The sequence below is a fragment of the Manis pentadactyla genome, chromosome 9, assembly GCF_030020395.1.
Source record: "Manis pentadactyla isolate mManPen7 chromosome 9, mManPen7.hap1, whole genome shotgun sequence".
Lineage (NCBI taxonomy): Eukaryota > Metazoa > Chordata > Mammalia > Pholidota > Manidae > Manis > Manis pentadactyla.
In genome coordinates this window covers 45794285-45816385 of record NC_080027.1, presented here as the reverse complement: position 1 = coordinate 45816385, position 22101 = coordinate 45794285, and the positions used below count along the sequence as shown (strand labels likewise).

Genomic DNA, 22101 nt, shown 5'->3' with positions numbered 1-22101 from the left:
ACTTTGTCATGTATTCCTACAGCCTTCTTCTGGGAATCTGTAATTAGGATAAAAATTGGCTATTGACTACACAAACATGAATTTCCAATAATATGCCTTTCCTATGTAAACTGTGTGCGTCCTAGCAGTTTATCCAAAGTAAGCAAATGCGTCTGTTTATTTGTTGTGCCATGCTACTGGGGTATTTCTCTCATTCTAAGCAGCATAGAGGCGTGAGGTAATAGCATTTGTTTATACATGTTTGATCTGTTCAAGGCTCAGTTTCAATGTAATTATATCCTTGCATATAAATGTAGAAACTACTTTTTGTGACAGGTGAGTCTAAATTTGTACTTGTGAGTTTCTTTCTTTTTGTATTTTTTAATGTACACATAGGCGACCACCAGTGCAACTTAACTCTAGCAGTACATACCAATAAGTATCAGAGCCAGCATGAAGTGGCGCTCAGAAGAGTATCCCCAGTCGTTTTGTCACCTTCATTCTGACTTTTCAGCTGTATTTACTTTGCTTTAATTAGAGATTTAAGATAATTATGGAACTGAAATTAGTATTTGACATTTCGTCTGAAAAGTATTTCAAGTGGATAGGTATGGAATCCCCCTAATACTTGTTTTCCCCTCTGTTTATCAGCTCTTCACCTTTGTAGGATTCCTAATTTCTGGAAGTACCTTTTAAAGGATGATGGCCAATTTTGCCGAGTTTTGGAAGGGCCATACCTGCCGTTAAACCAGACGGGAAGGCAGTCATTCTGCGGGCAGCTGTGGGAGGCTGGCGACGTTTATCTTTATACTCCTGCCCTCTTCTGTTTCCCTTTTCAAGCATCGATGTCATGGACCAGGTGGGCAGTCCCCTGCTTCCAGGCACTGCTTTAATGTTGGCATTGCTTTCTATCACTCAGCCTTTTCCCCTGGCATTGTGGGACGTAGCAGAGCCACAGAACTGAACAGGGAGCTGTTCTTACTCTCGAGGAGGTAAAGCAAAAACCTTCTTGGGAACAATGGGGAATCATAAGAACAAATGACAGGGTCTTGCGCAAACCATTAGGACAGGATGGGGAGGACTGACTAACTTTGACATGGGCGTAGGTTGGACAAGAAAGATTGTACATAGAGTGATGTGGTACCCTCATTTACATTAAAGGTGAAGGATCCTAAGGTTCTTCCCCTGATTGTGAAAGGGTCCAAGGAAGGCTGTAGCTTGGCAAATAGTATATAGGTCAGGTCTTTCTGGGATCCTTCAAGTCATGGAGTCCATTGTACCTAAATCTGTGTATATGGACAGAGTCTCTGTTAAAGAGTTATTTTGTGGGTTAGAAATTATTTTTCATCAGGAGTATTAGAACTACGCTGCTTATTACTCATTAGTCTCACTAATGTAACATAAAATTATGTTAGGTTTGGAAGTCTTACTACTTGCTGGGAACTATGCCCAAATATTCTAAGACTTTATCCCTTTGATCATTCAACATCCTATGAGATATATTATATTATTGCCACATTACAAACAACGGAAATTATATTTCAACATCTTAACCGTCCAAACTATTTTACCCTGATGCTAATCTTGCCTAATACCGTGAGATGGATTGGAGTAATTTCTAGGATTCCTTTGGACTTGATAAATAGTTCGATGATAGTGTACTTTCCCAATCAATTCTATTAAAAAGGAAGCAAACTTCCCCCTGGACACGATTAAGAGTCTTGACAGGGAGTCTGATAGAGGAGAAATAATTTTGGAGTGGGGTCAGTGTGGTAAGGAAGTTTGCATAAAATGGTATATGAAGAGTGGACCAATATTTTCATACCATTAGAAACATACTATTGTTGGTATGTTTCACTCAACAAACACTGAGCTACCCACTGAGCCCTAGCAGCAGAGCATGTGAGAACACATAAGTCTTTCTTCCTCTGTCCTTTTCCAGTGTCAGTCTGCAATCAGAGCTTGCCACGGCACCGTCTGGGCTGAGGACCTAGAGCTAATGACTGGCTGGTTGCAGAGAGGGACACCTTGAAGAAGCCAGAGATGCTGAAGGTCAAGAATAAAGCAGAGACCCTATAGCCTCCCAGGCTTTTCCCCGGGTTGCAGGGAAGGTCCACAGTGCAGCACTGTGGTATTCCTGTGTCCAGGCGTCCCCCCAGCTCCACAGAGTTCCAGAAGAGCGACCTGCAGACCTGTCTCCCAGTGTTGTGTTGGACATCACTGTGTGCCCCCAGTGACTGAAACCTCGTGGATCCTACGGACATAATTTTCTGCTTTTGGCAGCAGTGGCATTTAGAAATTCCTTAGATAGAGCTGCAAGCTGAGGAACTACTTTCTGAGCCCCACTGATCCCCACCTGCAGCCTCTACCCTCAACCTCTGAAGTGAACTAGAGTAAATTTAATTCCAACCCCAGGAGTGAAACATTTGTAGGCAGAGTCTTTGCCTGAAGTCTCCTAAATTCCCACACTCAGAATCGAGAACCCCGATGCTCTCACTGGGGTCCAGATGATACACTTTCCAGAGCTGTCCCCCCCCACCCCGCATTATTCTCCTTTCCTAGGGACAAAGTCCCACTTCTCTGCATCTCTGGCAGTGCCAAGCAAAGTTCAGAGAAGGCAAGAGGATGTCAGATGTTCTCATGGTGCCTTCTGACCTGAGGGAGGCTGCAGGCTGCACGGCCCTGTTTTCAGCCTGCTTTCGCGGTGCCAACTCCGGAATGGACAGGAACGCAGCTCCTGACTGAAGAGCAAGCTCTCTCCTGTCTTCTTGCTAATGATGGTATAGCTGGATCTCAGGTACCTTCTACCCAGGTGTACTTTCGGAGGGTGTGAAGCACAGACTCTGGCTCCACTGATCCTGGAGTTTTGGTTAGGTCCCAACATACCTGGGGTATTTATTACTCTGGAGCCTAAGGGATGTCGCCCTCTAGGAACTTCTCCATCCTTCCTTCCTTGAACTCAAAGGATCCTCCTGGGACAGACAGTCAGGCACATTGGAAAAGAAAATGATTTCCTTTGTCTCTAAAAGAAAAAAGCCCTTTTAATTTAGCCGTTTGTTGGCTATGTGTCCTGTAGGGAGTTAGTGACTCTCCTAGGTTTGGGGTCTTATATCCATTCACACATGTTCATACTCATTTGCACACCCACACTCAGAATCTTCCATGTGTGGGCTTCCTCTATGTGCTTGTTAGATAGCCTCCCAAATCATCCTATTGGATGGAGCGATGTTAACTTATCATGACTTCTGTTATGGCATTGCAATGATAAATAAGCAAGAGAGAATTACTGAGAAAATGCACTGTAATTTTCAGAGAGAAAATCCTGCAGTAATTTCTGCTACAGTGAAAGATTTTAAAATCATATTTATATACATGTGGAAATTAGGAAACATGATTTGTTCCTTATTTTTTATTTTCACCTTGAGCCTCATGTGAATCATTCATGCTCCTCAAGTTGTCGAATAAGCACCATCTGTTTCTTTAAGGTCCTCCCATATTTTGCTCTATTTTTTATATCTTTTTCTTCTGCATATACCTACATTGCTGCTATTTATCTTCCCTTGAGCTAAATGGAAACTGTAGGATCCCTTCCATATTTCTTTCTAATTAATCTGCAATGTGCCTGTTTAGGTATATGTTCACTTATTTGTGGTTTTGGTATTAAATTTATAGAACTGTCATCAGGTTCTGCATCTGATACTGTTCTATATTTTCAGTTAAGACTAAATCTTAAAAGTCTGCCATGTTGCAGTGTGTAAGTCATCTTCATTATTGACTGCTGTGCAGTTTCCATTCTGTGCATTTTCCCTTTCTGTGTAAGTAGCTAACAGCATGTGACCTAAGATGAATTGTTACCAGAAATAATGTTACTGTCAATACTCTGGTCCACCTTTACTTATGGACCTCAAGAAGGTACATGTGCAGGAACTTTTTATAGTTGTGGCGTACAAAAAAATTTAACTTCAGTTGGAATTTCTCTCCCAAATATATATAACCCCACTGGAAATTTCTGAAGTTTCTTTATTTTTTACATTCTTTATACCATTTGATGCTTGTCTTTTGAAAACTGATGGATGTAAAGTAGCATCTCATTATTTTAATTTTAATTTCTTCTGACCAGGGAGCATCCTTCATATTCTGTTTAGCCACTTTTGGTTTTGAAGCTGTGAAACCATAAGTGTTCACATACATGTTCACATCCCTTTCCATCTTTTCCTATTTATTTTTGTTTTTTCTTGCATATTTACAAAATCTCCTTTCAAAGTTTAAACACTAGAGTCCCCTGTTGGCTTGATTTTGCTAAGGTCTCCTGTAGTCTGACATGTATTTGCCAAATTTACTGTGTGCTGTCCATTATTCAATGGAAATCTTTCAATTTGATCAAGTCAAATTATTGTTCTATTAATGGATTATCCCTGGAGATCTTATTTCGGGATTCCACAAGATCACCAAGGTGTTTCTGTTTTGTTAATGTTTGTTTGATAATATTTTAATAATAAATTTTCTGACACAGGATTATTGCAAGGGTAAAATTACTTTTACTTTTTTACTGAATGAATATTTTGATCGTACTGTGTAGAAAGCATTATACTATGTGTTAGAAATAGAGCACATCAAAGAATATTTTCTGCCTCCTTAGGAGAAGGAGACCACACTTACAGCTACATCAAGGACCACACTAGCAGCAATTATCATACATCTTCTTACCGTGTCATATTATTCTGATTGTTACCTGATATTTCCTTTAGTCCTCATAACAACCTAGTGAGGTAGAATGGGGTGACGTGGGGAAAGGGGAAAGACAATAAAGAAAAGAAAGAAAAATTATAAATTACACCTAAGAAAATTCTTTGCATCTGTGTTTTGTGTGGGTTTCAGCCTGTCTTGGATACTGATGCTGTTAAAAGAAACGCCTAGTGTCACTCACCTGGGCCCATACTCCTTGCAACAGCCTTTACAGACATTTCTCCAACCTGAGCCAGTGTTGAGGCTGAACTAGCTTTGTGGTTTTTCCTGTGATTCCTAGACTCACATTTTCTGGATTTTATCCCCAGGCAAGGGAAATGAAAGCAAAAATAAACAAATGAACTATATCAAGCCAAAATGCTTCTGCACAGCAGAGGAAACCATCAGCAAAATGAAAAGGCAATTTATTGTATGGAAGGATATATTTACAAGTGATATATCTGATAAGGGGCTAGTATCTAAAATGTATAAAGAACTCATAAACTCAACAGAAAACCTGAAATAATCTTATTTAAAAATGGTCCAAGGACCTGAACAGACATTTTTTTCAAAGAAGACATGCAGGTGGCCAACAGACACATGGGAAGATGCTCAACATCATCAATCATCAGGGAAATGCAAATTAAAACACAATGAGATATCACCTCACATTAGCCAGAATGGCTAGTATCAACAAGATAAGAAATAACAGCTTGGTATTTCATCTAGAAATTCTGGCGTAATTATGTACTTATTTTTGATTAATATTTTAGAAAGCAGACACGTTTTCTGTGGGTTGTGCTGGTCTGATGAAGTGCCTCCCTTCTTCAATCCCATTTTCTTCCGTATGTCTTCAGTTCACAGGATCGTGTTCCTGCTTTGGTTCAAACTCAAGTTCCTGTTATCATATTCTGCTTAGTCCTTCAAATTCTCTTGTAGATTTGCACCCCAGCCTTCCGCCTAATGGCCATAGTATTGGACCTCTGCCTTAGGTGCTCCTTGGCTATGTCCTTCCTGTTGGCATATTCTGCTGCTGTGTTGGGAGAACTGTTATGAAATCTATTGACACTTTCCACTGCTTCTTGGACTCCTCTTTCTTAGAGGTTTAGAGCCTTTGCAGTTGTAAGCATGGACCTTGAGTATGTTCCTCATTGCTGCAACCCCAGAACCATAACAAAACTTTGTCTATATTCTCTGTAAATGCACACTTGATAGACAATATGTTAGATGTTGGTCTCAAGGGCCATTATCACTCTGTGTATGTGCTTGATGATAAGATGTCAATATGTAATATTGTGAAAAGTGGTAGGTATTTAATATTTTGTAAGAGACAGTGGTCCAAATTTACCTTAGAAGCTGTTTAGTACATTCATACCTTTTATACACATAACGCCTTCCTGTTGGTATTCGGTCATGCACACTTGAAACCAAGCCATTTGAATTATTTTGAAATGTTTGAGAGAATGAAATTTTGGGGAGTTCTCCTTCAAATAACAAAGTAAAAGTTTATCTAGGTTTTAACCAAGATGGATCCTGAGAGATTTTTTTTACTTTTCGGAAATGTAATTCAGTGTTAATGCTTGATTATATGCTTTCAGGTATTGTTTTTCCTTATGTGAATGCATGTTTAATTTTCAAAGGGTAGCTCATAATGGTATCCAGGAGCAGAGGAATGAAATACCAATTTATTGTTCTTCACTGTGAGAGGGAGGAGGAAAGAAATGGGCAGAGCTTTGTGGAATGAAAGCTTAAGTTGGTCAAGGATGTATGTCAGGTGATTTTGGTTAAGACCAAAAGACCCAGACTTTGGGGACAGTATTGGTATTAGACTATGGAGAGATTTTGCTTCCATGATCAAAACAGGGTAATACCCTTACAAATTATTACTGAGTCACAAAGGCTTCCATTTAGAAAGGATCTGCTTAAACAAATTGTTCACTATTCTCAGGTAATAGAGGAGTAATGTGAAATACTGTGAGCCCAGCTCTTTCGGGCCTAAGAACACATTTTTTGTAGTTGTGTAAGGCTTAAACTTTTAACTCTCTATAAAGTGGTTTCTTTTGTTGCCTGGTACCTTACTGCCCATCAGGTATTTATTCCATTCCTCATTCTCACCTGTTGAGAGGACTGTATTCCAAGAACTCCTATTGTGTCCCTCCTAACCAACCTTTGAGCCCCTGAAAGCAACAACAATGTTCTATGTATTTTTGTGTCTTAAGAGTTCACAGAAATCCTAGGACATATTGTGCTTACTACCTGTCCAATTAATAAGCATACAATGTTTGAACAGCATACTTTATGTTTAAGTATGATTACTTGATCATATGTTACAATCCTTACAACCCTTTACCACATTAGCACAGGTGTGTGTGCACCCCATGAACTATGACACCCTGGATTAAAAGATGCATGTCAACAGCACACACCCACTGGAAGGAGAATCTAATAAAGATCATGGCTAATTGTTACACACATGAGTAACGCAGGTAGAAATCTTGTCCTTTTGCCAAGTACACAGGACACAATACAAAAGGTCACCTCGTCTCCTAGAGAAGGAGAGAGAGAGAGGCAGAGATGGAGTTGGAGACACAGAGATGGAGAGACAAAAAAAGACACTGATGTGGTCAAAGGCTGACAGAGTAAGAGCCAATTAATGACTAGAAGCATCTTCCCTTCATTCAGGACAGAAACTTCACTCCTATGTCCTTGTCTCCAATATACTCCCTTCTGTGGAAATGCAATAAGAACACATTACACAACACAACCTACCAAATATCCACAGATGTATATTCAAGAATACAAAGTCATGATACATTAACAGCTGTATTTATAGGAACATAAACTTCTTACTTTAGAACCTACTCCCAGGAATGTCTATACTTTGGACAAAATAAAACAATGTGTAAGGAAAGACAGGTGAAAGGGACAAGGAGATTCCCAATGGAGAGGTGAGAGAAAGAGAAACTTAAAACGAAACTGAAGTTTTATTAAAGAAGGTGTGATATCTAATTTTCTGAGTTTAGAAAATAACTCATCAATGTAAATTTCAGGCTATTCACCTTTTATTGCTTCAGAGTGACCTTCCATTAGGAATGCAGAGATCCAGTGTCCCTACCACGCTTTCCTCAGTAACCTCTGGATTCCTTGCTTGATCTCCTGGGTGCGCACTCCATAAACAATAGGGTTGAGGGCTGCAGGGATGACGTGGTGGAGGACATTGAGCAGGGCCGGCACCTCAGGGAAAACCTTCTTCTTGGCCACATGCGTGAGGACGAAGACCAGCAGGATTGTGCTGAAGAAGAGGATGAGGATGAAGTGGGAGCCACACGTGCTCAGGGCCTTGGCCACAGCTCCCTCTGCCTTGAGTCTCAGCACAGCTCTCAGGATGAGGGTGTAGGAGAGGAAGATGAGGATGAGGTCGGATCCTAGCAGAGTCCAGCCTCCAGCAAACTGGTAGATGCGATTGATGGTGACATCATCACAGGAGAGCGTGGACACAGACATATTGGCGCAGATGCAGTTCTCAATGACGTTTCTCCTACAGTAATGGAGCCATGCTGCGAGAATTGGGATGGGCATTGTGAGAAGGACATTCCTGGCCAAAATAAAAATGGCAGCCTTACCCACAAACTGGTCATTGATGATCGACGGGTACCTCAGTGGGTGGCAGATGGCCACATAGCGGTCATAGGCCATGACCATGAAGGTGCAGGACTCCATGGCGAGGAAACTGTTCATGATGTACATCTGCAGGAAGCAGGCAGAGAAGCTAATGGACCTGAGGTCAAACCAGAAGATGGCCAGGACCTTGGGGATGACGGTGAGGCAGAGCACCATGTCCAGCATGGAGAGGAGGCTGAGCAGGTAGTACATGGGCTGGTGCAGAGAGGCCTCCATCCGGATGGTGACGAGGAGGGTGGCATTGGCCCCCATGGCCAGGAGGAAGAGGAGGCTGAGGGGCAGGGACAGCCAGAGCTGCCAGCTGGGGGACCTGACAAAACAATTCAGGAGGAAGTCTGAAATCTCAGTGGAGGTGGTGACATTGTGTTGTGTGGTCATACTTTGTCATGTATTCCTACAGCCTTCTTCTGGGAATCTGTAATTAGGATAAAAATTGGCTATTGACTACACAAACATGAATTTCCAATAATATGCCTTTCCTATGTAAACTGTGTGCGTCCTAGCAGTTTATCCAAAGTAAGCAAATGCGTCTGTTTATTTGTTGTGCCATGCTACTGGGGTATTTCTCTCATTCTAAGCAGCATAGAGGCGTGAGGTAATAGCATTTGTTTATACATGTTTGATCTGTTCAAGGCTCAGTTTCAATGTAATTATATCCTTGCATATAAATGTAGAAACTACTTTTTGTGACAGGTGAGTCTAAATTTGTACTTGTGAGTTTCTTTCTTTTTGTATTTTTTAATGTACACATAGGCGACCACCAGTGCAACTTAACTCTAGCAGTACATACCAATAAGTATCAGAGCCAGCACGAAGTGGCGCTCAGAAGAGTATCCCCAGTCGTTTTGTCACCTTCATTCTGACTTTTCAGCTGTATTTACTTTGCTTTAATTAGAGATTTAAGATAATTATGGAACTGAAATTAGTATTTGACATTTCGTCTGAAAAGTATTTCAAGTGGATAGGTATGGAATCCCCCTAATACTTGTTTTCCCCTCTGTTTATCAGCTCTTCACCTTTGTAGGATTCCTAATTTCTGGAAGTACCTTTTAAAGGATGATGGCCAATTTTGCCGAGTTTTGGAAGGGCCATACCTGCCGTTAAACCAGACGGGAAGGCAGTCATTCTGCGGGCAGCTGTGGGAGGCTGGCGACGTTTATCTTTATACTCCTGCCCTCTTCTGTTTCCCTTTTCAAGCATCGATGTCATGGACCAGGTGGGCAGTCCCCTGCTTCCAGGCACTGCTTTAATGTTGGCATTGCTTTCTATCACTCAGCCTTTTCCCCTGGCATTGTGGGACGTAGCAGAGCCACAGAACTGAACAGGGAGCTGTTCTTACTCTCGAGGAGGTAAAGCAAAAACCTTCTTGGGAACAATGGGGAATCATAAGAACAAATGACAGGGTCTTGCGCAAACCATTAGGACAGGATGGGGAGGACTGACTAACTTTGACATGGGCGTAGGTTGGACAAGAAAGATTGTACATAGAGTGATGTGGTACCCTCATTTACATTAAAGGTGAAGGATCCTAAGGTTCTTCCCCTGATTGTGAAAGGGTCCAAGGAAGGCTGTAGCTTGGCAAATAGTATATAGGTCAGGTCTTTCTGGGATCCTTCAAGTCATGGAGTCCATTGTACCTAAATCTGTGTATATGGACAGAGTCTCTGTTAAAGAGTTATTTTGTGGGTTAGAAATTATTTTTCATCAGGAGTATTAGAACTACGCTGCTTATTACTCATTAGTCTCACTAATGTAACATAAAATTATGTTAGGTTTGGAAGTCTTACTACTTGCTGGGAACTATGCCCAAATATTCTAAGACTTTATCCCTTTGATCATTCAACATCCTATGAGATATATTATATTATTGCCACATTACAAACAACGGAAATTATATTTCAACATCTTAACCGTCCAAACTATTTTACCCTGATGCTAATCTTGCCTAATACCGTGAGATGGATTGGAGTAATTTCTAGGATTCCTTTGGACTTGATAAATAGTTCGATGATAGTGTACTTTCCCAATCAATTCTATTAAAAAGGAAGCAAACTTCCCCCTGGACACGATTAAGAGTCTTGACAGGGAGTCTGATAGAGGAGAAATAATTTTGGAGTGGGGTCAGTGTGGTAAGGAAGTTTGCATAAAATGGTATATGAAGAGTGGACCAATATTTTCATACCATTAGAAACATACTATTGTTGGTATGTTTCACTCAACAAACACTGAGCTACCCACTGAGCCCTAGCAGCAGAGCATGTGAGAACACATAAGTCTTTCTTCCTCTGTCCTTTTCCAGTGTCAGTCTGCAATCAGAGCTTGCCACGGCACCGTCTGGGCTGAGGACCTAGAGCTAATGACTGGCTGGTTGCAGAGAGGGACACCTTGAAGAAGCCAGAGATGCTGAAGGTCAAGAATAAAGCAGAGACCCTATAGCCTCCCAGGCTTTTCCCCGGGTTGCAGGGAAGGTCCACAGTGCAGCACTGTGGTATTCCTGTGTCCAGGCGTCCCCCCAGCTCCACAGAGTTCCAGAAGAGCGACCTGCAGACCTGTCTCCCAGTGTTGTGTTGGACATCACTGTGTGCCCCCAGTGACTGAAACCTCGTGGATCCTACGGACATAATTTTCTGCTTTTGGCAGCAGTGGCATTTAGAAATTCCTTAGATAGAGCTGCAAGCTGAGGAACTACTTTCTGAGCCCCACTGATCCCCACCTGCAGCCTCTACCCTCAACCTCTGAAGTGAACTAGAGTAAATTTAATTCCAACCCCAGGAGTGAAACATTTGTAGGCAGAGTCTTTGCCTGAAGTCTCCTAAATTCCCACACTCAGAATCGAGAACCCCGATGCTCTCACTGGGGTCCAGATGATACACTTTCCAGAGCTGTCCCCCCCCACCCCGCATTATTCTCCTTTCCTAGGGACAAAGTCCCACTTCTCTGCATCTCTGGCAGTGCCAAGCAAAGTTCAGAGAAGGCAAGAGGATGTCAGATGTTCTCATGGTGCCTTCTGACCTGAGGGAGGCTGCAGGCTGCACGGCCCTGTTTTCAGCCTGCTTTCGCGGTGCCAACTCCGGAATGGACAGGAACGCAGCTCCTGACTGAAGAGCAAGCTCTCTCCTGTCTTCTTGCTAATGATGGTATAGCTGGATCTCAGGTACCTTCTACCCAGGTGTACTTTCGGAGGGTGTGAAGCACAGACTCTGGCTCCACTGATCCTGGAGTTTTGGTTAGGTCCCAACATACCTGGGGTATTTATTACTCTGGAGCCTAAGGGATGTCGCCCTCTAGGAACTTCTCCATCCTTCCTTCCTTGAACTCAAAGGATCCTCCTGGGACAGACAGTCAGGCACATTGGAAAAGAAAATGATTTCCTTTGTCTCTAAAAGAAAAAAGCCCTTTTAATTTAGCCGTTTGTTGGCTATGTGTCCTGTAGGGAGTTAGTGACTCTCCTAGGTTTGGGGTCTTATATCCATTCACACATGTTCATACTCATTTGCACACCCACACTCAGAATCTTCCATGTGTGGGCTTCCTCTATGTGCTTGTTAGATAGCCTCCCAAATCATCCTATTGGATGGAGCGATGTTAACTTATCATGACTTCTGTTATGGCATTGCAATGATAAATAAGCAAGAGAGAATTACTGAGAAAATGCACTGTAATTTTCAGAGAGAAAATCCTGCAGTAATTTCTGCTACAGTGAAAGATTTTAAAATCATATTTATATACATGTGGAAATTAGGAAACATGATTTGTTCCTTATTTTTTATTTTCACCTTGAGCCTCATGTGAATCATTCATGCTCCTCAAGTTGTCGAATAAGCACCATCTGTTTCTTTAAGGTCCTCCCATATTTTGCTCTATTTTTTATATCTTTTTCTTCTGCATATACCTACATTGCTGCTATTTATCTTCCCTTGAGCTAAATGGAAACTGTAGGATCCCTTCCATATTTCTTTCTAATTAATCTGCAATGTGCCTGTTTAGGTATATGTTCACTTATTTGTGGTTTTGGTATTAAATTTATAGAACTGTCATCAGGTTCTGCATCTGATACTGTTCTATATTTTCAGTTAAGACTAAATCTTAAAAGTCTGCCATGTTGCAGTGTGTAAGTCATCTTCATTATTGACTGCTGTGCAGTTTCCATTCTGTGCATTTTCCCTTTCTGTGTAAGTAGCTAACAGCATGTGACCTAAGATGAATTGTTACCAGAAATAATGTTACTGTCAATACTCTGGTCCACCTTTACTTATGGACCTCAAGAAGGTACATGTGCAGGAACTTTTTATAGTTGTGGCGTACAAAAAAATTTAACTTCAGTTGGAATTTCTCTCCCAAATATATATAACCCCACTGGAAATTTCTGAAGTTTCTTTATTTTTTACATTCTTTATACCATTTGATGCTTGTCTTTTGAAAACTGATGGATGTAAAGTAGCATCTCATTATTTTAATTTTAATTTCTTCTGACCAGGGAGCATCCTTCATATTCTGTTTAGCCACTTTTGGTTTTGAAGCTGTGAAACCATAAGTGTTCACATACATGTTCACATCCCTTTCCATCTTTTCCTATTTATTTTTGTTTTTTCTTGCATATTTACAAAATCTCCTTTCAAAGTTTAAACACTAGAGTCCCCTGTTGGCTTGATTTTGCTAAGGTCTCCTGTAGTCTGACATGTATTTGCCAAATTTACTGTGTGCTGTCCATTATTCAATGGAAATCTTTCAATTTGATCAAGTCAAATTATTGTTCTATTAATGGATTATCCCTGGAGATCTTATTTCGGGATTCCACAAGATCACCAAGGTGTTTCTGTTTTGTTAATGTTTGTTTGATAATATTTTAATAATAAATTTTCTGACACAGGATTATTGCAAGGGTAAAATTACTTTTACTTTTTTACTGAATGAATATTTTGATCGTACTGTGTAGAAAGCATTATACTATGTGTTAGAAATAGAGCACATCAAAGAATATTTTCTGCCTCCTTAGGAGAAGGAGACCACACTTACAGCTACATCAAGGACCACACTAGCAGCAATTATCATACATCTTCTTACCGTGTCATATTATTCTGATTGTTACCTGATATTTCCTTTAGTCCTCATAACAACCTAGTGAGGTAGAATGGGGTGACGTGGGGAAAGGGGAAAGACAATAAAGAAAAGAAAGAAAAATTATAAATTACACCTAAGAAAATTCTTTGCATCTGTGTTTTGTGTGGGTTTCAGCCTGTCTTGGATACTGATGCTGTTAAAAGAAACGCCTAGTGTCACTCACCTGGGCCCATACTCCTTGCAACAGCCTTTACAGACATTTCTCCAACCTGAGCCAGTGTTGAGGCTGAACTAGCTTTGTGGTTTTTCCTGTGATTCCTAGACTCACATTTTCTGGATTTTATCCCCAGGCAAGGGAAATGAAAGCAAAAATAAACAAATGAACTATATCAAGCCAAAATGCTTCTGCACAGCAGAGGAAACCATCAGCAAAATGAAAAGGCAATTTATTGTATGGAAGGATATATTTACAAGTGATATATCTGATAAGGGGCTAGTATCTAAAATGTATAAAGAACTCATAAACTCAACAGAAAACCTGAAATAACCTTATTTAAAAATGGTCCAAGGACCTGAACAGACATTTTTTTCAAAGAAGACATGCAGGTGGCCAACAGACACATGGGAAGATGCTCAACATCATCAATCATCAGGGAAATGCAAATTAAAACACAATGAGATATCACCTCACATTAGCCAGAATGGCTAGTATCAACAAGATAAGAAATAACAGCTTGGTATTTCATCTAGAAATTCTGGCGTAATTATGTACTTATTTTTGATTAATATTTTAGAAAGCAGACACGTTTTCTGTGGGTTGTGCTGGTCTGATGAAGTGCCTCCCTTCTTCAATCCCATTTTCTTCCGTATGTCTTCAGTTCACAGGATCGTGTTCCTGCTTTGGTTCAAACTCAAGTTCCTGTTATCATATTCTGCTTAGTCCTTCAAATTCTCTTGTAGATTTGCACCCCAGCCTTCCGCCTAATGGCCATAGTATTGGACCTCTGCCTTAGGTGCTCCTTGGCTATGTCCTTCCTGTTGGCATATTCTGCTGCTGTGTTGGGAGAACTGTTATGAAATCTATTGACACTTTCCACTGCTTCTTGGACTCCTCTTTCTTAGAGGTTTAGAGCCTTTGCAGTTGTAAGCATGGACCTTGAGTATGTTCCTCATTGCTGCAACCCCAGAACCATAACAAAACTTTGTCTATATTCTCTGTAAATGCACACTTGATAGACAATATGTTAGATGTTGGTCTCAAGGGCCATTATCACTCTGTGTATGTGCTTGATGATAAGATGTCAATATGTAATATTGTGAAAAGTGGTAGGTATTTAATATTTTGTAAGAGACAGTGGTCCAAATTTACCTTAGAAGCTGTTTAGTACATTCATACCTTTTATACACATAACGCCTTCCTGTTGGTATTCGGTCATGCACACTTGAAACCAAGCCATTTGAATTATTTTGAAATGTTTGAGAGAATGAAATTTTGGGGAGTTCTCCTTCAAATAACAAAGTAAAAGTTTATCTAGGTTTTAACCAAGATGGATCCTGAGAGATTTTTTTTACTTTTCGGAAATGTAATTCAGTGTTAATGCTTGATTATATGCTTTCAGGTATTGTTTTTCCTTATGTGAATGCATGTTTAATTTTCAAAGGGTAGCTCATAATGGTATCCAGGAGCAGAGGAATGAAATACCAATTTATTGTTCTTCACTGTGAGAGGGAGGAGGAAAGAAATGGGCAGAGCTTTGTGGAATGAAAGCTTAAGTTGGTCAAGGATGTATGTCAGGTGATTTTGGTTAAGACCAAAAGACCCAGACTTTGGGGACAGTATTGGTATTAGACTATGGAGAGATTTTGCTTCCATGATCAAAACAGGGTAATACCCTTACAAATTATTACTGAGTCACAAAGGCTTCCATTTAGAAAGGATCTGCTTAAACAAATTGTTCACTATTCTCAGGTAATAGAGGAGTAATGTGAAATACTGTGAGCCCAGCTCTTTCGGGCCTAAGAACACATTTTTTGTAGTTGTGTAAGGCTTAAACTTTTAACTCTCTATAAAGTGGTTTCTTTTGTTGCCTGGTACCTTACTGCCCATCAGGTATTTATTCCATTCCTCATTCTCACCTGTTGAGAGGACTGTATTCCAAGAACTCCTATTGTGTCCCTCCTAACCAACCTTTGAGCCCCTGAAAGCAACAACAATGTTCTATGTATTTTTGTGTCTTAAGAGTTCACAGAAATCCTAGGACATATTGTGCTTACTACCTGTCCAATTAATAAGCATACAATGTTTGAACAGCATACTTTATGTTTAAGTATGATTACTTGATCATATGTTACAATCCTTACAACCCTTTACCACATTAGCACAGGTGTGTGTGCACCCCATGAACTATGACACCCTGGATTAAAAGATGCATGTCAACAGCACACACCCACTGGAAGGAGAATCTAATAAAGATCATGGCTAATTGTTACACACATGAGTAACGCAGGTAGAAATCTTGTCCTTTTGCCAAGTACACAGGACACAATACAAAAGGTCACCTCGTCTCCTAGAGAAGGAGAGAGAGAGAGGCAGAGATGGAGTTGGAGACACAGAGATGGAGAGACAAAAAAAGACACTGATGTGGTCAAAGGCTGACAGAGTAAGAGCCAATTAATGACTAGAAGCATCTTCCCTTCATTCAGGACAGAAACTTCACTCCTATGTCCTTGTCTCCAATATACTCCCTTCTGTGGAAATGCAATAAGAACACATTACACAACACAACCTACCAAATATCCACAGATGTATATTCAAGAATACAAAGTCATGATACATTAACAGCTGTATTTATAGGAACATAAACTTCTTACTTTAGAACCTACTCCCAGGAATGTCTATACTTTGGACAAAATAAAACAATGTGTAAGGAAAGACAGGTGAAAGGGACAAGGAGATTCCCAATGGAGAGGTGAGAGAAAGAGAAACTTAAAACGAAACTGAAGTTTTATTAAAGAAGGTGTGATATCTAATTTTCTGAGTTTAGAAAATAACTCATCAATGTAAATTTCAGGCTATTCACCTTTTATTGCTTCAGAGTGACCTTCCATTAGGAATGCAGAGATCCAGTGTCCCTACCACGCTTTCCTCAGTAACCTCTGGATTCCTTGCTTGATCTCCTGGGTGCGCACTCCATAAACAATAGGGTTGAGGGCTGCAGGGATGACGTGGTGGAGGACATTGAGCAGGGCCGGCACCTCAGGGAAAACCTTCTTCTTGGCCACATGCGTGAGGACGAAGACCAGCAGGATTGTGCTGAAGAAGAGGATGAGGATGAAGTGGGAGCCACACGTGCTCAGGGCCTTGGCCACAGCTCCCTCTGCCTTGAGTCTCAGCACAGCTCTCAGGATGAGGGTGTAGGAGAGGAAGATGAGGATGAGGTCGGATCCTAGCAGAGTCCAGCCTCCAGCAAACTGGTAGATGCGATTGATGGTGACATCATCACAGGAGAGCGTGGACACAGACATATTGGCGCAGATGCAGTTCTCAATGACGTTTCTCCTACAGTAATGGAGCCATGCTGCGAGAATTGGGATGGGCATTGTGAGAAGGACATTCCTGGCCAAAATAAAAATGGCAGCCTTACCCACAAACTGGTCATTGATGATCGACGGGTACCTCAGTGGGTGGCAGATGGCCACATAGCGGTCATAGGCCATGACCATGAAGGTGCAGGACTCCATGGCGAGGAAACTGTTCATGATGTACATCTGCAGGAAGCAGGCAGAGAAGCTAATGGACCTGAGGTCAAACCAGAAGATGGCCAGGACCTTGGGGATGACGGTGAGGCAGAGCACCATGTCCAGCATGGAGAGGAGGCTGAGCAGGTAGTACATGGGCTGGTGCAGAGAGGCCTCCATCCGGATGGTGACGAGGAGGGTGGCATTGGCCCCCATGGCCAGGAGGAAGAGGAGGCTGAGGGGCAGGGACAGCCAGAGCTGCCAGCTGGGGGACCTGACAAAACAATTCAGGAGGAAGTCTGAAATCTCAGTGGAGGTGGTGACATTGTGTTGTGTGGTCATACTTTGTCATGTATTCCTACAGCCTTCTTCTGGGAATCTGTAATTAGGATAAAAATTGGCTATTGACTACACAAACATGAATTTCCAATAATATGCCTTTCCTATGTAAACTGTGTGCGTCCTAGCAGTTTATCCAAAGTAAGCAAATGCGTCTGTTTATTTGTTGTGCCATGCTACTGGGGTATTTCTCTCATTCTAAGCAGCATAGAGGCGTGAGGTAATAGCATTTGTTTATACATGTTTGATCTGTTCAAGGCTCAGTTTCAATGTAATTATATCCTTGCATATAAATGTAGAAACTACTTTTTGTGACAGGTGAGTCTAAATTTGTACTTGTGAGTTTCTTTCTTTTTGTATTTTTTAATGTACACATAGGCGACCACCAGTGCAACTTAACTCTAGCAGTACATACCAATAAGTATCAGAGCCAGCACGAAGTGGCGCTCAGAAGAGTATCCCCAGTCGTTTTGTCACCTTCATTCTGACTTTTCAGCTGTATTTACTTTGCTTTAATTAGAGATTTAAGATAATTATGGAACTGAAATTAGTATTTGACATTTCGTCTGAAAAGTATTTCAAGTGGATAGGTATGGAATCCCCCTAATACTTGTTTTCCCCTCTGTTTATCAGCTCTTCACCTTTGTAGGATTCCTAATTTCTGGAAGTACCTTTTAAAGGATGATGGCCAATTTTGCCGAGTTTTGGAAGGGCCATACCTGCCGTTAAACCAGACGGGAAGGCAGTCATTCTGCGGGCAGCTGTGGGAGGCTGGCGACGTTTATCTTTATACTCCTGCCCTCTTCTGTTTCCCTTTTCAAGCATCGATGTCATGGACCAGGTGGGCAGTCCCCTGCTTCCAGGCACTGCTTTAATGTTGGCATTGCTTTCTATCACTCAGCCTTTTCCCCTGGCATTGTGGGACGTAGCAGAGCCACAGAACTGAACAGGGAGCTGTTCTTACTCTCGAGGAGGTAAAGCAAAAACCTTCTTGGGAACAATGGGGAATCATAAGAACAAATGACAGGGTCTTGCGCAAACCATTAGGACAGGATGGGGAGGACTGACTAACTTTGACATGGGCGTAGGTTGGACAAGAAAGATTGTACATAGAGTGATGTGGTACCCTCATTTACATTAAAGGTGAAGGATCCTAAGGTTCTTCCCCTGATTGTGAAAGGGTCCAAGGAAGGCTGTAGCTTGGCAAATAGTATATAGGTCAGGTCTTTCTGGGATCCTTCAAGTCATGGAGTCCATTGTACCTAAATCTGTGTATATGGACAGAGTCTCTGTTAAAGAGTTATTTTGTGGGTTAGAAATTATTTTTCATCAGGAGTATTAGAACTACGCTGCTTATTACTCATTAGTCTCACTAATGTAACATAAAATTATGTTAGGTTTGGAAGTCTTACTACTTGCTGGGAACTATGCCCAAATATTCTAAGACTTTATCCCTTTGATCATTCAACATCCTATGAGATATATTATATTATTGCCACATTACAAACAACGGAAATTATATTTCAACATCTTAACCGTCCAAACTATTTTACCCTGATGCTAATCTTGCCTAATACCGTGAGATGGATTGGAGTAATTTCTAGGATTCCTTTGGACTTGATAAATAGTTCGATGATAGTGTACTTTCCCAATCAATTCTATTAAAAAGGAAGCAAACTTCCCCCTGGACACGATTAAGAGTCTTGACAGGGAGTCTGATAGAGGAGAAATAATTTTGGAGTGGGGTCAGTGTGGTAAGGAAGTTTGCATAAAATGGTATATGAAGAGTGGACCAATATTTTCATACCATTAGAAACATACTATTGTTGGTATGTTTCACTCAACAAACACTGAGCTACCCACTGAGCCCTAGCAGCAGAGCATGTGAGAACACATAAGTCTTTCTTCCTCTGTCCTTTTCCAGTGTCAGTCTGCAATCAGAGCTTGCCACGGCACCGTCTGGGCTGAGGACCTAGAGCTAATGACTGGCTGGTTGCAGAGAGGGACACCTTGAAGAAGCCAGAGATGCTGAAGGTCAAGAATAAAGCAGAGACCCTATAGCCTCCCAGGCTTTTCCCCGGGTTGCAGGGAAGGTCCACAGTGCAGCACTGTGGTATTCCTGTGTCCAGGCGTCCCCCCAGCTCCACAGAGTTCCAGAAGAGCGACCTGCAGACCTGTCTCCCAGTGTTGTGTTGGACATCACTGTGTGCCCCCAGTGACTGAAACCTCGTGGATCCTACGGACATAATTTTCTGCTTTTGGCAGCAGTGGCATTTAGAAATTCCTTAGATAGAGCTGCAAGCTGAGGAACTACTTTCTGAGCCCCACTGATCCCCACCTGCAGCCTCTACCCTCAACCTCTGAAGTGAACTAGAGTAAATTTAATTCCAACCCCAGGAGTGAAACATTTGTAGGCAGAGTCTTTGCCTGAAGTCTCCTAAATTCCCACACTCAGAATCGAGAACCCCGATGCTCTCACTGGGGTCCAGATGATACACTTTCCAGAGCTGTCCCCCCCCACCCCGCATTATTCTCCTTTCCTAGGGACAAAGTCCCACTTCTCTGCATCTCTGGCAGTGCCAAGCAAAGTTCAGAGAAGGCAAGAGGATGTCAGATGTTCTCATGGTGCCTTCTGACCTGAGGGAGGCTGCAGGCTGCACGGCCCTGTTTTCAGCCTGCTTTCGCGGTGCCAACTCCGGAATGGACAGGAACGCAGCTCCTGACTGAAGAGCAAGCTCTCTCCTGTCTTCTTGCTAATGATGGTATAGCTGGATCTCAGGTACCTTCTACCCAGGTGTACTTTCGGAGGGTGTGAAGCACAGACTCTGGCTCCACTGATCCTGGAGTTTTGGTTAGGTCCCAACATACCTGGGGTATTTATTACTCTGGAGCCTAAGGGATGTCGCCCTCTAGGAACTTCTCCATCCTTCCTTCCTTGAACTCAAAGGATCCTCCTGGGACAGACAGTCAGGCACATTGGAAAAGAAAATGATTTCCTTTGTCTCTAAAAGAAAAAAGCCCTTTTAATTTAGCCGTTTGTTGGCTATGTGTCCTGTAGGGAGTTAGTGACTCTCCTAGGTTTGGGGTCTTATATCCATTCACACATGTTCATACTCATTTGCACACCCACACTCAGAATCTTCCATGTGTGGGCTTCCTCTATGTGCTTGTTAGATAGCCTCCCAAATCATCCTATTGGATGGAGCGATGTTAACTTATCATGACTTCTGTTATGGCATTGCAATGATAAATAAGCAAGAGAGAATTACTGAGAAAATGCACTGTAATTTTCAGAGAGAAAATCCTGCAGTAATTTCTGCTACAGTGAAAGATTTTAAAATCATATTTATATACATGTGGAAATTAGGAAACATGATTTGTTCCTTATTTTTTATTTTCACCTTGAGCCTCATGTGAATCATTCATGCTCCTCAAGTTGTCGAATAAGCACCATCTGTTTCTTTAAGGTCCTCCCATATTTTGCTCTATTTTTTATATCTTTTTCTTCTGCATATACCTACATTGCTGCTATTTATCTTCCCTTGAGCTAAATGGAAACTGTAGGATCCCTTCCATATTTCTTTCTAATTAATCTGCAATGTGCCTGTTTAGGTATATGTTCACTTATTTGTGGTTTTGGTATTAAATTTATAGAACTGTCATCAGGTTCTGCATCTGATACTGTTCTATATTTTCAGTTAAGACTAAATCTTAAAAGTCTGCCATGTTGCAGTGTGTAAGTCATCTTCATTATTGACTGCTGTGCAGTTTCCATTCTGTGCATTTTCCCTTTCTGTGTAAGTAGCTAACAGCATGTGACCTAAGATGAATTGTTACCAGAAATAATGTTACTGTCAATACTCTGGTCCACCTTTACTTATGGACCTCAAGAAGGTACATGTGCAGGAACTTTTTATAGTTGTGGCGTACAAAAAAATTTAACTTCAGTTGGAATTTCTCTCCCAAATATATATAACCCCACTGGAAATTTCTGAAGTTTCTTTATTTTTTACATTCTTTATACCATTTGATGCTTGTCTTTTGAAAACTGATGGATGTAAAGTAGCATCTCATTATTTTAATTTTAATTTCTTCTGACCAGGGAGCATCCTTCATATTCTGTTTAGCCACTTTTGGTTTTGAAGCTGTGAAACCATAAGTGTTCACATACATGTTCACATCCCTTTCCATCTTTTCCTATTTATTTTTGTTTTTTCTTGCATATTTACAAAATCTCCTTTCAAAGTTTAAACACTAGAGTCCCCTGTTGGCTTGATTTTGCTAAGGTCTCCTGTAGTCTGACATGTATTTGCCAAATTTACTGTGTGCTGTCCATTATTCAATGGAAATCTTTCAATTTGATCAAGTCAAATTATTGTTCTATTAATGGATTATCCCTGGAGATCTTATTTCGGGATTCCACAAGATCACCAAGGTGTTTCTGTTTTGTTAATGTTTGTTTGATAATATTTTAATAATAAATTTTCTGACACAGGATTATTGCAAGGGTAAAATTACTTTTACTTTTTTACTGAATGAATATTTTGATCGTACTGTGTAGAAAGCATTATACTATGT

The 22101-nt window shown here is 41.1% G+C and overlaps 2 protein-coding genes across 2 annotated transcripts; both read right to left on the bottom strand.

The window, feature by feature from the left end:
* Positions 1-7815: 7815 nt before the first annotated feature.
* On the bottom strand, positions 7816-8763 carry LOC130684731 (olfactory receptor 56A3). Its single transcript, XM_057506633.1, has one exon. The coding sequence runs from the start codon at positions 8761-8763 to the stop codon at positions 7816-7818; it is 948 nt and encodes a 315-aa protein (XP_057362616.1).
* A 7815-nt stretch (positions 8764-16578) lies between these two features.
* LOC130684730 (olfactory receptor 56A3) lies at positions 16579-17526 on the bottom strand. Its single transcript, XM_057506632.1, has one exon. It carries the CDS (start codon positions 17524-17526, stop codon positions 16579-16581), a length of 948 nt encoding a protein of 315 aa, XP_057362615.1.
* Between the last annotated feature and the right edge of the window lie 4575 nt (positions 17527-22101).

Excerpts from the sequence above, each read along its gene's own strand:
- LOC130684731 (XM_057506633.1), bottom strand. The coding sequence starts at position 8,763 with ATGACCACACAACACAATGTCACCACCTCCACTGAGATTTCAGACTTC.
- LOC130684730 (XM_057506632.1), bottom strand. The coding sequence starts at position 17,526 with ATGACCACACAACACAATGTCACCACCTCCACTGAGATTTCAGACTTC.